General features: G+C 38.4%; 1 protein-coding gene across 5 annotated transcripts; it reads left to right on the top strand.

Moving 5' to 3' along the window:
• Positions 1–1,082: 1,082 nt before the first annotated feature.
• On the top strand, positions 1,083–12,157 carry LOC108426497 (FERM domain-containing protein 6). Of its 5 annotated transcripts, none has more exons than XM_017696032.2 (13): positions 1,083–1,277; positions 3,027–3,117; positions 3,354–3,433; positions 3,530–3,588; positions 3,734–3,932; positions 5,715–5,870; positions 6,095–6,160; positions 8,697–8,765; positions 8,884–9,055; positions 9,447–9,635; positions 10,745–10,897; positions 11,033–11,055; positions 11,788–12,157. In XM_017696032.2, the coding sequence occupies exons 1-13, from the start codon at positions 1,110–1,112 to the stop codon at positions 11,926–11,928; spliced, it is 1,566 nt and encodes a 521-aa protein (XP_017551521.1). In that variant the 5' UTR covers positions 1,083–1,109; the 3' UTR covers positions 11,929–12,157. The 5 variants fall into 5 exon arrangements, with proteins under 5 accessions (XP_017551521.1, XP_037399866.1, XP_037399865.1 ...); XM_037543969.1 differs by having other exon boundaries at positions 3,354–3,445; positions 3,734–3,914; XM_037543968.1 differs by having other exon boundaries at positions 3,354–3,445.
• Positions 12,158–12,830: the final 673 nt, after the last annotated feature.

Raw genomic sequence — 12,830 nt, 5'->3', positions numbered from 1 at the left:
CTGCTCCACCTTCACTGTCCCTCTGATCTGCTCATTTCTAATCATGTCCAGCCTTGTCACTCCCAACGAAAATCTCAGCATCTTCATCTCCGCCACCTCCAGCTCAGCCTCCTGTCTTTTAGACAGCCAGTCTCCAAACCATACATCATAGCAGGACGCATTACTGTCTTGTAAACCTTCCCTTTCACTCTTGCTGCTATCCTTCTGTCAGACATCAGCCCTGACACCCGTCTCCACCCACTCCATTCTGCCTGCACCCTCTTCTTCACCTCTTTTCTACACTGTCCATTGCTCTGGATTGTTGACCCAAGATATTTGAAGTCATCCACCTTTACGACCTCTACTCCTTGCATCTTCACCTTTCCATCTGCCTCCCTCTCATTCACACACATGTATTCTGTCTTCTCTCTACTGACCTTCATTCCTCTCCTCTCCCGTGCAAACCTCCACCTCTCCAGATTCTCTTCCACCTGCTCTCTACTCTCACCACAGATTACAATGTCATCTGCAAACATCATGGTCCATGGAGCCTCCTGCCTGACCTCATCTGTCAATCTGTCCATCACCATTGCAACCGTTGTCCTGCTCTCTCTCTCTCGTTTTCCTCATTCATTAGTTCTTCAAAGTACTCCTTCCATCTACTCAACACTCTCTGTTCACTCACTAGTACCAACTCTTAGTGTCAATCACTAAAAAAAAAATCATTATTCCCCTAATATATTATTGTATTCTGTTAATGCCTGTCATTTGGTCACAGTTCCAGTGGTTTTAGCAGTAGCCTTTGTACTCAAGTTTATTTAGGGACAGAGATCAACCTCACTATCATTTTTAATGAAACAATTAAGTTCCTTGTGAGTGCTGCAGATCACAAAGTAGGTGAAATAGCTTTATAATGTGCAGTCAAATAAATACTTGGGAGTGTTTGTTTAGTGTACTCATGGGAATGAATGGCTATTTTTTGTTTCTTTTTTGCATATCCACATTTTGCATAAGTAATGTAACAGAGGTTTCTGTATGCTGACCTACTTACATAGATTGTCATCTGCATGTGAGTGGGTGTTATTTTAGGGAGGACAGTGAAGAGCAGGGACAGGGAGAAGGAGAGAGAGATGAGAAGTGTAGGGAGTGAGAGATCCTATAAAACAACAGGGCTGAAGAGACAGGAATTCATAGCCAGAAGAACACAACACATTATTGCTACGGCCAGCATGAGCGATCAGACCAGAGTGGTCCATGTGGTTTTACCCGACAAGAAACAACTCAACATCACTGTGGGGGTGAGTTCATACATATAATGTATTAATGCAAAACTTCAAGCTTCATGTTTTAGGAAAGAGCCTGCGGCTCCTTACATAGGGGCTTCATAAAGCCTTTAGGACTTGAACATAGCTATTTCATGTACTGGCATTTATGAATGCATATGTAGACAGTCAGAGGCAGGCATGCGTCTACACCTGCTGCCATACGCTGAGGGTATAATGCATCAAATTGTTACCATGTTTTGTTTAATGTCCAGTTCCACTGGTGTCTCTACGTTTGTCTAACCTAAACTGATAGTGAGCTGTACACAACAAACTTTTCTTTGTAGTAGCAACACCACTGTTGTCATTTAACATATCAAGCCATAATCTGATTAAAAAAAAAATATATATATATATAAATATTTTACAGCTACTCAGGAAATAAAGATGCAGTGTTTTGCATCTTGTTTTGCAGGTTTGTTTTCATGCAAAAGAAAAAAAAATAGGCCTAACCTAAAATGTTATGACTAACAAAATGTTCTTGCCTTTTTATGTGCTTTTACAAAATCTACAGTTCTATACATAAGTAGATACCAACTTGTATTTTATTTACTGTAAAAGTAACCAGTAAGTGCAGGTTATTTATTTTTCAGCATCAGGAAAAAAAGTAGTAAACATGTATATAAAATCTCAGATAACACAAAATATTAAAATGTAAAATGGATGTGACTAATGAGCAGCTTGACTGACAGCTTGACTGTTCAACACTCAAGCAAAAGGCAGTAAGAGACAGGTGGTCTAGCTTGCAAGCTATTGGTTATGCTGGATTAGCTTTAGCTTGCTATGTTTCTCTGACTCAAACTGGTTTGTGTAGGCAGGACAAGAGACGTCAATCAGGAATTACAGCACTGTTACCCAGGATTAGGGCTGCCCGTTTTACATAGAGAGAAGAGAAATATGGTGATATATATCGGTCATTTATTGGTGATACAACATATATATATATACACACACTTAATTCCAGCCACGCAAGCTGATCGTTTGAGAAGCGTTCTAACCGTGCTGTTATAACATCATGGGTTCTTCCACAAACAATGTATCACAAATAACATGGCTGTGATGATCTACCAAAATCAGCCATGATGTTATTTCGCTATAACACAGTCCCTCTCATGTTGTTATTCAAAGGGTAAACTTAGTACATGTTTACTTTTTGCCTGCTAGAAGGTTAACCTATTTAGAAAGGAAAGACAGATTTAGGTTTTCTGGGTCTTTAACAGAAAATTACACAAATACCTCAACATATAAATATAACATCAGCGTTCTTGGTCCATCCTTTGGCTTTATTACAGATTTATTGTGAATATTTTTCTGCACCTGCAAAGTTCAGTGTTAGAAGTTGCTTGCTTTTTCTGCTTCTCATAATCCAAATAAACACAAACACATTCAGGGTAGTTCACGGTCAGTTCATTTTTCTAAGAGCCCCAGCAGCTTATTTGTTTCATTTGCATGCTTTCGTCCGTTTTGTCCGTTTTCTTTTCTCAGTAGCAGCTTTTTGACAGCTACACATTCTTTAAATCAGCTTTGTGTCCTCACAGTGGAAGGATGGATGTGGTGTGGAATTTATTTCAGATCTGAAAGTACTGTTTGTCTAATGGTGAGCATTTTGGTGGCTTGCCAGATCTTGAAAAACCCTGTTTTTTCCACTTATTGTTCTTTCACTTCCATTCTCCTTTTGCAATATGTATATGTATACTGTATTAAAAAAATGTTTGTGTTCTACAGTTGAAAAGCAGGGGGCACGACCTAATCAACCAGCTGTGTCAGCAACTTGGCATTAAACAACTGCATCTCTTTGGCCTGCGTCTAGAAAACAGTGAGTGTGGGGTGTTTCTGCTGAGTAAGCCCCTCACTGTTTAATCACAGTGGAATGTGCTCCAAAAAAAAGATACTGACTGTCCTCCACCCAAAGAGAGAACTGGTACTACGTTTGAGAGTTCATCAAAGCACAGTCTGGATGCTTTTTTATATACTCTAAATGCATAAATACTTATGAATAGAAAGGTGGTGATGACTTCACTCATGATGTACCTGTAAATGATTTTGGCTCAGATAATGACCACATGTTCCTGGACCTGGAGACGAAACTAAGCACATACTTTCCTAAAACATGGAAGCACAACACATTAGAGGTAATGCCAAAGGTGACTAAAAGCTCAACACAATTACAATATAGCAACACACACTTTGCATCACAGGAATAAGCACAGTTTTGCTTGTATCGGCAGGAGAGGACGGTCCTATACCTGAAAGTACAGTACTATGTAGGAAATGTTCGACTCATTGAGTAAGTAAACTTTTGTTCTTTAATAGAAATCTTTACCTACGAAAAAGAGTGTAGGTAATATCAATGTCTTTGTTTTTGTTCATCAACATTAGTTTTCTATTCCATAAGCCTTGTTTTCCTACTTTCTCTTACTTCCTGAGCTCAGAGAGGAGACGGTGCGCAGTCTGTACTATGCTGAACTGAAGGAGCAAGTCTTAAGGTCACAGTGTTACTGGCAGGAGGGCCTGTATTTCCAGCTGGCTGCATACGCCTTACAGGCTGACCTGGGAGACTGGAGAGAGGGGCAAGGATCTTACTTCAGTCCACATGACTACTTCCCTCCTTGGGTGGGCTGTAGTTTGCATGTGTGAATAAATAAATGAATATTTTTTGTCATCATACGTGTACAGCAAACAAATAGCAAAAGAATAGTATAAAATAACTATATATCACATAATGTGTAGCAAACGTCAGAGACAACCCTGCAATCATTTAATTTCTAGTCCTAATGGCCAGTTATTCATTTCTCAAGGAGGTATTTGTAAGGAAATTAGATATAAGGCTGAACAAGGAAGAAGAAAGTCCAAGGACAGTAAGTGGAAAAAACAGAAGTTTCCAAAACTGGTGTTACTGTCACCATCAGATAAAAAGCATTTAAAGCTTTCATCTCTGAGAGAGAAGAGAAAATCAAGCTCCATGCTTACTTCAGACCTGAAAAAATCCGCAGGGGTTTCTGTTCATCTTTTACTGTGAGAAGACAACCCTACACTATGAGTCTGAAAGGACGTGTAGCTGTCAAGAAGCTGTTACTGATCAAACTCAACAAATCAAACAAAGAAATTATTGGTGTTCTCAGAAGAATGGACTGACCATCATAGACTCCAGACCTTAACATCACTGAATGTGTTTGGAATATTTGGATTGTGAGAAGCAGAAAATGCAACCAAAGACTGAACTTTGGCAGTGTGGAAAAATTTCCCTGCAGATTTCTTAAAAAACAAAGCATTTGAAGATGAAAAAGATCATTCGTGCTTAATGGCTCTTTTGATTAAAAATGTGATGAATGCAGGGTGGTCTCTGACGTTTGCACAGTACTATATAAGTATGTACTAAGCATATATACATACATACATATATAGACACCGAAGCACAGCACAGTACTGTACTGCAACATAGTATTTAAAACCTTGCTGAAACAGTAACTTTACTAAATAATGCAAGTTAATGCCGTTTTGGACCATTTCTTCCAAACTATTTGAGTTTATTAAAAAAAAAAAAAGTAAGACTTTACTCCAAATGTCTGTTGCACGTTTTCACATCATTTCCAAAACAGTCGTTTAGTCCACAGGCAAGCCTTATTTTAGCCACACCACTGCATCTTAGAGCAGGAAGTGAGACTGCATCCCTTTCCCTCATGGCCACATGGTGAGCACCTAAATCCCACTGTTTTCAAGTAAATGTGTCCCAAAGTCTGAAAATCAGTGTGTAACCTTAAGAACGGTCACTACCAAAACACATATGCAATTAAGTAAACTTTTCATGTTTTAATATGAAATAATACAATTTTATTTGTGTACAGCTGTTCAAAGCTGAGTTTGCTCGAACAGGGTAGCATTTTTGAATTATGCTCAGAGTTGACTAACATTATCACTACCAAAACATTTGGTGAAGTTTCAGTAGTGTTATGATTTTGTTAGTGGTAAAATAGAATGTTTGTTTTAATAAAATAAATAAGAGTTACTCAAAGAAAAGGATTTTAGTCTAAAGTGAGTCACCTAAACGTCTGAAATGTGTTTTCAACTCTGATTTTGAACCAGTTTGTAAAAATGATCCTTGTATGTATATAAAGTGATATATGTACAAATGACCAAGACTGTCAGAGCAATATCAGCAGTGCAGACCTATAAGAATGCAAATAACAGTAATAACATAGATAAGTAGGGTAAATGCAAATGATGCAAAGGCAATGTCAGCGATGCTGATGTATTATAATAAAAATAACTCAAAACCCAAACTGTAGTGCACCTCTGTCAACAACAGTAACAATAATAGCTACTTAGTAATGCTGTATGAGTAATGCAGTATTTACTATGTAATATTATGAGAGGAGTGTAATACAGATAACTGCATAAACCTCTGTCACTCAGATTTTGACGAAGCGTGGACGTGACTATGTTGTGCAACACACTCCTGCCCTGCACAGAGAGCTGCGGGGAGTGCGTGTGTGTGATGCTGTCCTGCTCTTCATCCAGGAAGCCTGTAAAATGAGTGATGTACCAGTTATCTTCTATACCATGAGCAAGGTCAGGCCAGGCATAATGACAAAAAGCGCTTTTTAACATTTAAACACTTTGTATTTGGTCATTAAGGGATTAATTGCAAATGCATTTTATGTTGAGGTAATCAAGCCTGCATATGCTGATTCTACTCTGCGCAATTTTTTTTAAAAGAGTGATTATCTCTGTTACTTTCCATCTTATAAACATGTCTCACCCCTCTGTCTCCATCCCTCCCTCTTATTCTCCAGGGAAAAAAGGAACAAAATGCCAGTATGTTAATGGGCCTAACTTTGAGTGGTCTGCATGTATATAAGGTAAGGTGATGTCTGCATTCTATAAGGAGTAAACATTGGTAACACCTTATTTGACAGAAAGTTGTTTAATTTGTAGCACCATTATGAAGAATCATTCCCAAACAATGGAATTTTTAAGGCAGAGGCCTAGTTACGAATGTTCTATGAAAACGGCCTTAAACTAAAGTCATATCCAAATGAATACATGTATGAAGATTTTCATTTCAGTTTGTTGGGTCAACTTAAAATTTAAAATTTACTTCACACTTTTTTGAGTAAATTCACTTTAAGGGAAAAGAAAAGGAGTTTATCAGAGCCCTCGGGTAAACTTAACTCAAAAAATTGCATTTTTCTTTTCTTTCGGTGTGGAAATCATATAGTCAGCATCATAATTATTGCCACTTTTGGTAAAGACGGACAGAAAAGATCATAAAAATGCCTTTTTTTTGTTAATTCGTTGAATCTAACACTGAAGATATGAGAGAAACCCACCTTTACGTAACAAAATTTATTTTCTAAGAACAAAAACCCTCATGTCACAATCTCAGTCATATCCTAAAACAGTGTTCAGGAACTGGAAAGCAGTCCATGACCTTCTGTTCTCACATGATCACAAACATAAGTTGACACAAAGGCTAAATTCTCATTCATTCATCATCATGGGGAGGACGAGAGATTACACAAATGAAATGAGACAAAAGTTTGTTAAACCAGACAACAGCTATAAAATGACTGAAAAGCTACTGAAAATGTTCATATCCACTGTAAGGACAATTATTAAGAAGTTGAAACAAATGGAGTGCTAGTGAATCTGCCTGGAAGAGGATGCATATTTATTTTGCTTCTTTGCATAGTGAGGTGGATAGTTAGAGTGGCAAGTGTCAAATTGAGACCTTTCAAAGAGGATCACAATTGGAGATTTTCCAGTAGGATCACAATTGGAGATTTCCAGAAGATGGTAACAATTTATGGTCATCAAGTCTCCAAAACTATAATCAGACCTCCATGCCATAAGAATGCTTCCTTTTTCATCTAATTTCAAACAAGATCGTATTGGATCTTCTGGCAGAGCAGTTATTCAGAACATATGTCCAAATTCACACCAATATGGTGCAGTGAATCTGGTTCCCGTCCCAGTCCTGTGATCTCAATTCTACTAAATAGCTGTGACTGAAGAGGAGAGTCTAAAAAATCAGGACTAGGACCCTGGAAGGTCTGGAGAAGTACTGTATTAATTAATTATTCAATGTCATCTAGTGTTGTAAAATGAGACCTATCGCTGTTATGTTGGCAAAGGGAGGTTGAACAAAGTAGTAAATGCAGGGGTGCCAATAATAGTGACATCTGTGGTTTAAATTAAATTATCTATTTAAATTTGTGGGCGGAGAGCCCTCTCTGGGTCAGGGATAGGCTCTTGCCTCAAGTGGAGGAGTTCAAGTATCTCGGGGTCTTGTTCACGAGTGATGGTACAAGGGAGCGGGAGATTGACAGGCGGATTGGTGCTGGGTCAGCAGTGATGCGGGGTCTGTTGTGGTAAAGAAAGAGCTGAGCCACAAGGCAAAGCTCTCGATTTACCGGTTGATCTATGTTCCTACCCTCACCTATGGTCATGAGCTTTTGGTAATGACCGAAAGAATAAGATCGCGAATACAAGCGGCCGAAATGAGTTTCCTCCACAGGGTGTCTGGACTCTCCCTTAGAGATAGGGTGATAGGGAGTAGAGCCGCTGCTTCTTCACGTTGAGAGGAGCCAGCTGAGGTGGTTCGGGCATCTGGTTAGGATGCCTCCTGGACGCCTCCCTCGTGAGGTGTCACAGGCAAGTCCACCAGGGAGGAGACCCCGAGGAAGACCCAGGACAAGCTGGTGTGACTATATTGCCCAGTTGGCCTGGAAGCGCCTCAGAATCCCCCCCGGAGAGCTAGTGGAAGTGGCTGGGGAAAGGGAGGCCTGGGCCTCATTGCTTAAGATGCTGCCCCCGCGACCCGAACCCCAGAGAAGCAGAAGATGATGGATGGATGGATGGATGGATGGATGGATGGATGGATGGATGGATATTTAAATTTATTTACCTTATTACACTAAGGTTAAATTTCTCTCATATTTTCAGATTTTAGGTTGAGCAATTTTTTGCTAAATTTTTACCAAGGGTCCAATAATACAGCTGATTGTATTTGCCTTTATAACAGGTTTTCTGCCTTATAAGACCAATATAGCCTATAGAACAGTGTTATAAATGAAACAAATATGCATTACTTCAGCATAAGAGCCTTATGTCACTACAGTACCTAGTCCATCCATAAAAGTAATACTGGCAAAAGCTGTTCATAAATACTGAAATATTTCTTATGATTATTGTTATTATAATTATCAATGCTTATGTCTGTGTCATGAAATCCCTATGAAGGTTAACTTTCAAATAACATTTCTATTTATATGGGCTCTATATTGCTATGTTCAGAGAAACAAGAAACACTGTCATCTCTATTTCCATTCAAATCTTATTGACGTTAAGTGTTCAGACCATTTGTGTTTATTGCTGGTTTCACTTTATCTCCAGATGGTTAGTGGTGAACAGCAGCTTTTATATGAATTTTTCTGGTCAAGCATAGATCACATTACCTTCCAGGTACAGTATTCTCACTGATAATTCTACTCAGAAAGCAGTTCAGTAACTAAAGCGCATGTGGTCAGTTACTTTTGGTCAGTGGTGATATACTGTGAAGCTCATTTTCCGATGTTAACAGGGAAGAAGGTTTGAGATCAGATCAGATGTTCTGGCAGGGTCAAAGCTGGTGTTGTACACTCGCTCTACTCTTCACTCTCAACACCTGCTAAAGCACATGAGCAACAGTCATCGCTTACACCTTAACACAAAGCTCCCAGTCAAAGAGCTGCAGCTGTCCAAGCGCAGAGCAGGTCAGTGCCAACACATCTAAACACACTCAGCCAACATCAGCACTCAAGAGCATCAAGGGCCACACGCAGACAGTCCCGTCCCATTCATATGATTAAAATTCAGCCCGTCCCTGACTCTTCTTTTTCTTTTAGTCTTATTTTTCCCCCTCACTGTCACTTCTTTCTTTCTTTCACTGCTTCTTTCTTTCTCACGCTCTCCTTCTCTTTCCCTTTGATGTTTATTCTGTCTTCATCCCACATAGAAATATGCAAAGCAGGGGAATTCTGGACTGGACTTGGGAACTTCTGTATCTTTTGTCCAAAAAAAATACAGGCCTACATTCAATTTTTGATTCACACTGTATATCAATGTATAATGTATAACTGTGCCACTCTGGTTTTCTATGTTCAGGGGTAAGACATTATAGAGAAGTGTATATCACAGACAAAACTAATCTAGACACAGAGGACAGTGAGGACGAGCTTCCGCCAATGAAATTCCACCTGGACAAAGCCAGGCAACTCCAAGCTAAACCTGTCTCAAGCACCAGTGAGAACCAGCTGTGGGGGATTTCCAGTAAAGGAAACTGCAGGAAAACAGGTACACACATTCATATCAGTTAATTGGGAATGACGTGTCCTGGATGTCATCCTGGTCATTTCTAGTTAATGACTCAGTAACAGGGCAAAAAAAAACATCACACATGTATCATAAACACCAGTTTCATATTTTAACGTGACAGATACGCTGTGGTGTAACCACACGCTGTGGAGTTCCTGCTGTGTCGCTGTGTGTGTCGCTGAACCACACACACACACACACACACACACACACACACACACACACACACGTAGTGTAGGTTTTCTTCCCTCATCTTGAGTGCAAACACTGGTGTTCTGGCTTAAAAATAGAAGCTAATTAGAAAAAATATCTCCATGCCCATATAAACAACTCAGATATCCAGTACAAAAAAAAGCACAGAGAACATGTTTCTCCAGATTTTAAGGCACAATTACTGTTTATTTGTTGAATTTGACATGTTGGGGGAAAAATAACCACAAAATGGCCTGTGCAAAAGCTATGGTATTGCAGAAAAATGCAATATTAGGGTTTTTTCCCAGTAGAGGATGAATTCAATTGCATTACTAAATCCCTTAAGTATAATAATCTCCCGAATAAGTTAGGATTCACAGTTTACAGAGGACAGGAAGCTTAAGTCAGTTTGTGCTTGTACTATGTACTATAGGAATTTCATTTTTTATCAAAATAAAAAATCTAATTCAACCTTGACTTGCATTTGTTGGAAGACTGAAAGGCCCTGTTCTTTGGCAGGTGCATGAATGTCATGAGATGGAGGAACAGGTTTCTACGAGTTGTTTTTATATAAAAATAAATACATAAATAAAAAATAAGAGAGCTTGCTGTTCTGCAAACCACTTTCACAATACAACTTCCAAGACAGGAAATGAGCAACTCCTCATGTAAGAGAGGTACCCATCTACATTTCCTGTCAGTGAAATGTTTTGTCACTCACAGTTTTGTGAGTGACAAATTCTCTGAGCTGTCAGGTGGTAATTCCATACTGGATGACAGATTTAGGGACAATGTCACTGTTTTTCTTGAGAAAGCAATCTCAAAGTGAAGCCTCGGTGTCTGGGCTGCTATGATTTAAATTATTATTTTTGTCCCTGTTCTCATTCTCCTTTCAGGAACAGCCTCAAATTACTCAGATGAGGTTGAGCTGTGTGTCGATGAGCCAGAGGAAGAGTTTGTTGATGACCCTGATGAGATCATAGGTTTGACTGAGCTGCTGGAAGGGGTGTCTGTAGATGGTCCATTAAGGCCTGTTTCTCAGTGGATTGGTGAGAGATTAAAGCTCGGCACAGAAGCTTTACTTGAAGCTTACAGTGATCGGCAACTTATAGTTTTGCAAATGAAAAAAAAAACAATGATATTGCGTGAATGTGCTTCATAAAAAATCTCATTTCTTTCCCTAGATATCACAATGGAGATGAAGCAAGTACGTAGCATGAATGTTGACTGTGTGCAAAGTGGTTGTTTTTAATTACCTTTAATGACATCAAATTGTAAATACTTATTTAATAGAACCACTTTTCCCCAAATGTTAAAGGGCCTCTATCATACATTTTCTTGTATTCTATTTATTTTCCCCTGTGGTGCGCTTATGATATTTGTGTTTCTATATACTAACTAACAATCATGGTTTAATTTTACATGACAATTGTCCAGCTTTGCTTTATAACTAAGATAGTCTGTTTTAATTACTGTGCTGTTAATACTGATAGGTAAGTGAACTGTGTTCTGATTGGCTGCCATGTATTGTGCCCCACACAAAAAGCAGCTCAGGCTGAAAAATACATTGTAATGTCAGTGTGAATGGGCTGCACTGAAGTGCTCGGTGGATATATGTAAAAATTGAATTGCAAAAAGGCTCACAGAGAAGAGAGACTGAGCATTCGCTAGGGTAGGGAATAGTTTCAAACATGAAATCATACTTTATGTAACTTCCAAGCCAGTGGATGCCTCCAAACAATAATTCAGTAAAATTTTGGAGCAGTAAGTTCTAAAATTGGTGCACACCAATGCACCTCATGAGAAAATGTACACGAGTTACCCAGCTCACATCTTTACACTATTGGCTACTATGCCATCCACTGTTAATCTGTTAACCTGACATTAAGCTTTTCCTGTTTCATTCCCAGCCTAACTCAGTGCTTCTCCTGCTTTGTAGGTTTTAAAGTGGAAAGCGTGCACCGTTTCTGTGGACTGGGATAGTACATCAAACCTTCACCTTTCACCGTCAGTCAGCTGTTCTGCCAAAGATGGCAGTACTCACCTAACAAACCACCACACACCAGAGGTCACCATCTGAAAACACTCTCAGATTTATCATTTCCCAGCCATTTTAAAGTTAAATTACTATTGCTGTAAGGATATATGCTTTTCTTTATATTTAACACGCCAAACTATGTAAGGTATTAATATTATCATTATATCATTTTAGTTTATTATAATATTAAAATTACGTAATGTACATGGAAGTACATAGAGTTGTTATAAGAAATGTAACCTGTTATAAATAAAAGTTATGGAGCTGTAAATGTTATATGTCATTTATGTACAGATCACAGTTTTGGGTGCTAGTCATGCATAAAGTAAGAACAATGTTTAGTTTAAATCAACTAGCTTTCTGCTAATAAATGCCTTCAATGGGTTAATATATTGGATGTTGATCACATTAAGGCAAACTACAGACATGCTCTGACTTTCAAAATGTTATTAAGCCATGAAGAAGCCAACATTAAAAATCTATATTTGTTATATAAAATGTGTTCATATTCATAAAAAAAAAAAAAGCAAATATTTGTAGGGGTTAAAGGTACATTTTTAGTTGTAAGGCCATTTTGAATGCAAGGTGTGGCTTAAAACGTTAATTTAAAAAAATTCACGTTTTGCTATAAATGTACGAAAACTAAGAAAAACCTTAATTTTGCCAAGATTATTCAGAAAACTGACTGCAGGAGTAAATTAAGATACTGCACCATCTGACATTCTCTAACAACTTAACCTTCTGATGGCATTTACATATACAGTGACAAGAAAAAGTATGTGAACCTTTTGGAATTTTATGGTTGTCTGCATTAATTTTCATAAAATGTGATCCTCATCCAAGTCAAGTGTATTGACAAATATAATGTGCCTAAAATAATAACACAAAAAAAGAGGAACCCTGGTCCCCCTGAAGATGGGGATACAAACTGTATTACTCCAAGA

Source organism: Pygocentrus nattereri, chromosome 13, assembly GCF_015220715.1.
Source record: "Pygocentrus nattereri isolate fPygNat1 chromosome 13, fPygNat1.pri, whole genome shotgun sequence".
Lineage (NCBI taxonomy): Eukaryota > Metazoa > Chordata > Actinopteri > Characiformes > Serrasalmidae > Pygocentrus > Pygocentrus nattereri.
The sequence above is the reverse complement of the archived record's forward strand: the minus strand, read 5'-3'. Positions and strand labels throughout refer to the sequence as shown.

Bases quoted from the DNA above. Each gene is read 5' to 3' on its own strand.
- LOC108426497 (XM_037543968.1), top strand. From the start codon at position 1,110: ATGAGAAGTGTAGGGAGTGAGAGATCCTATAAAACAACAGGGCTGAAG. The intron at 1,278-3,026 runs GTGAGTTCATAC...TGTGTTCTACAG, and splicing joins AACTCAACATCACTGTGGGG to TTGAAAAGCAGGGGGCACGA. The intron at 9,056-9,446 runs GTCAGTGCCAAC...TTCTATGTTCAG, and splicing joins GCTGTCCAAGCGCAGAGCAG to GGGTAAGACATTATAGAGAA.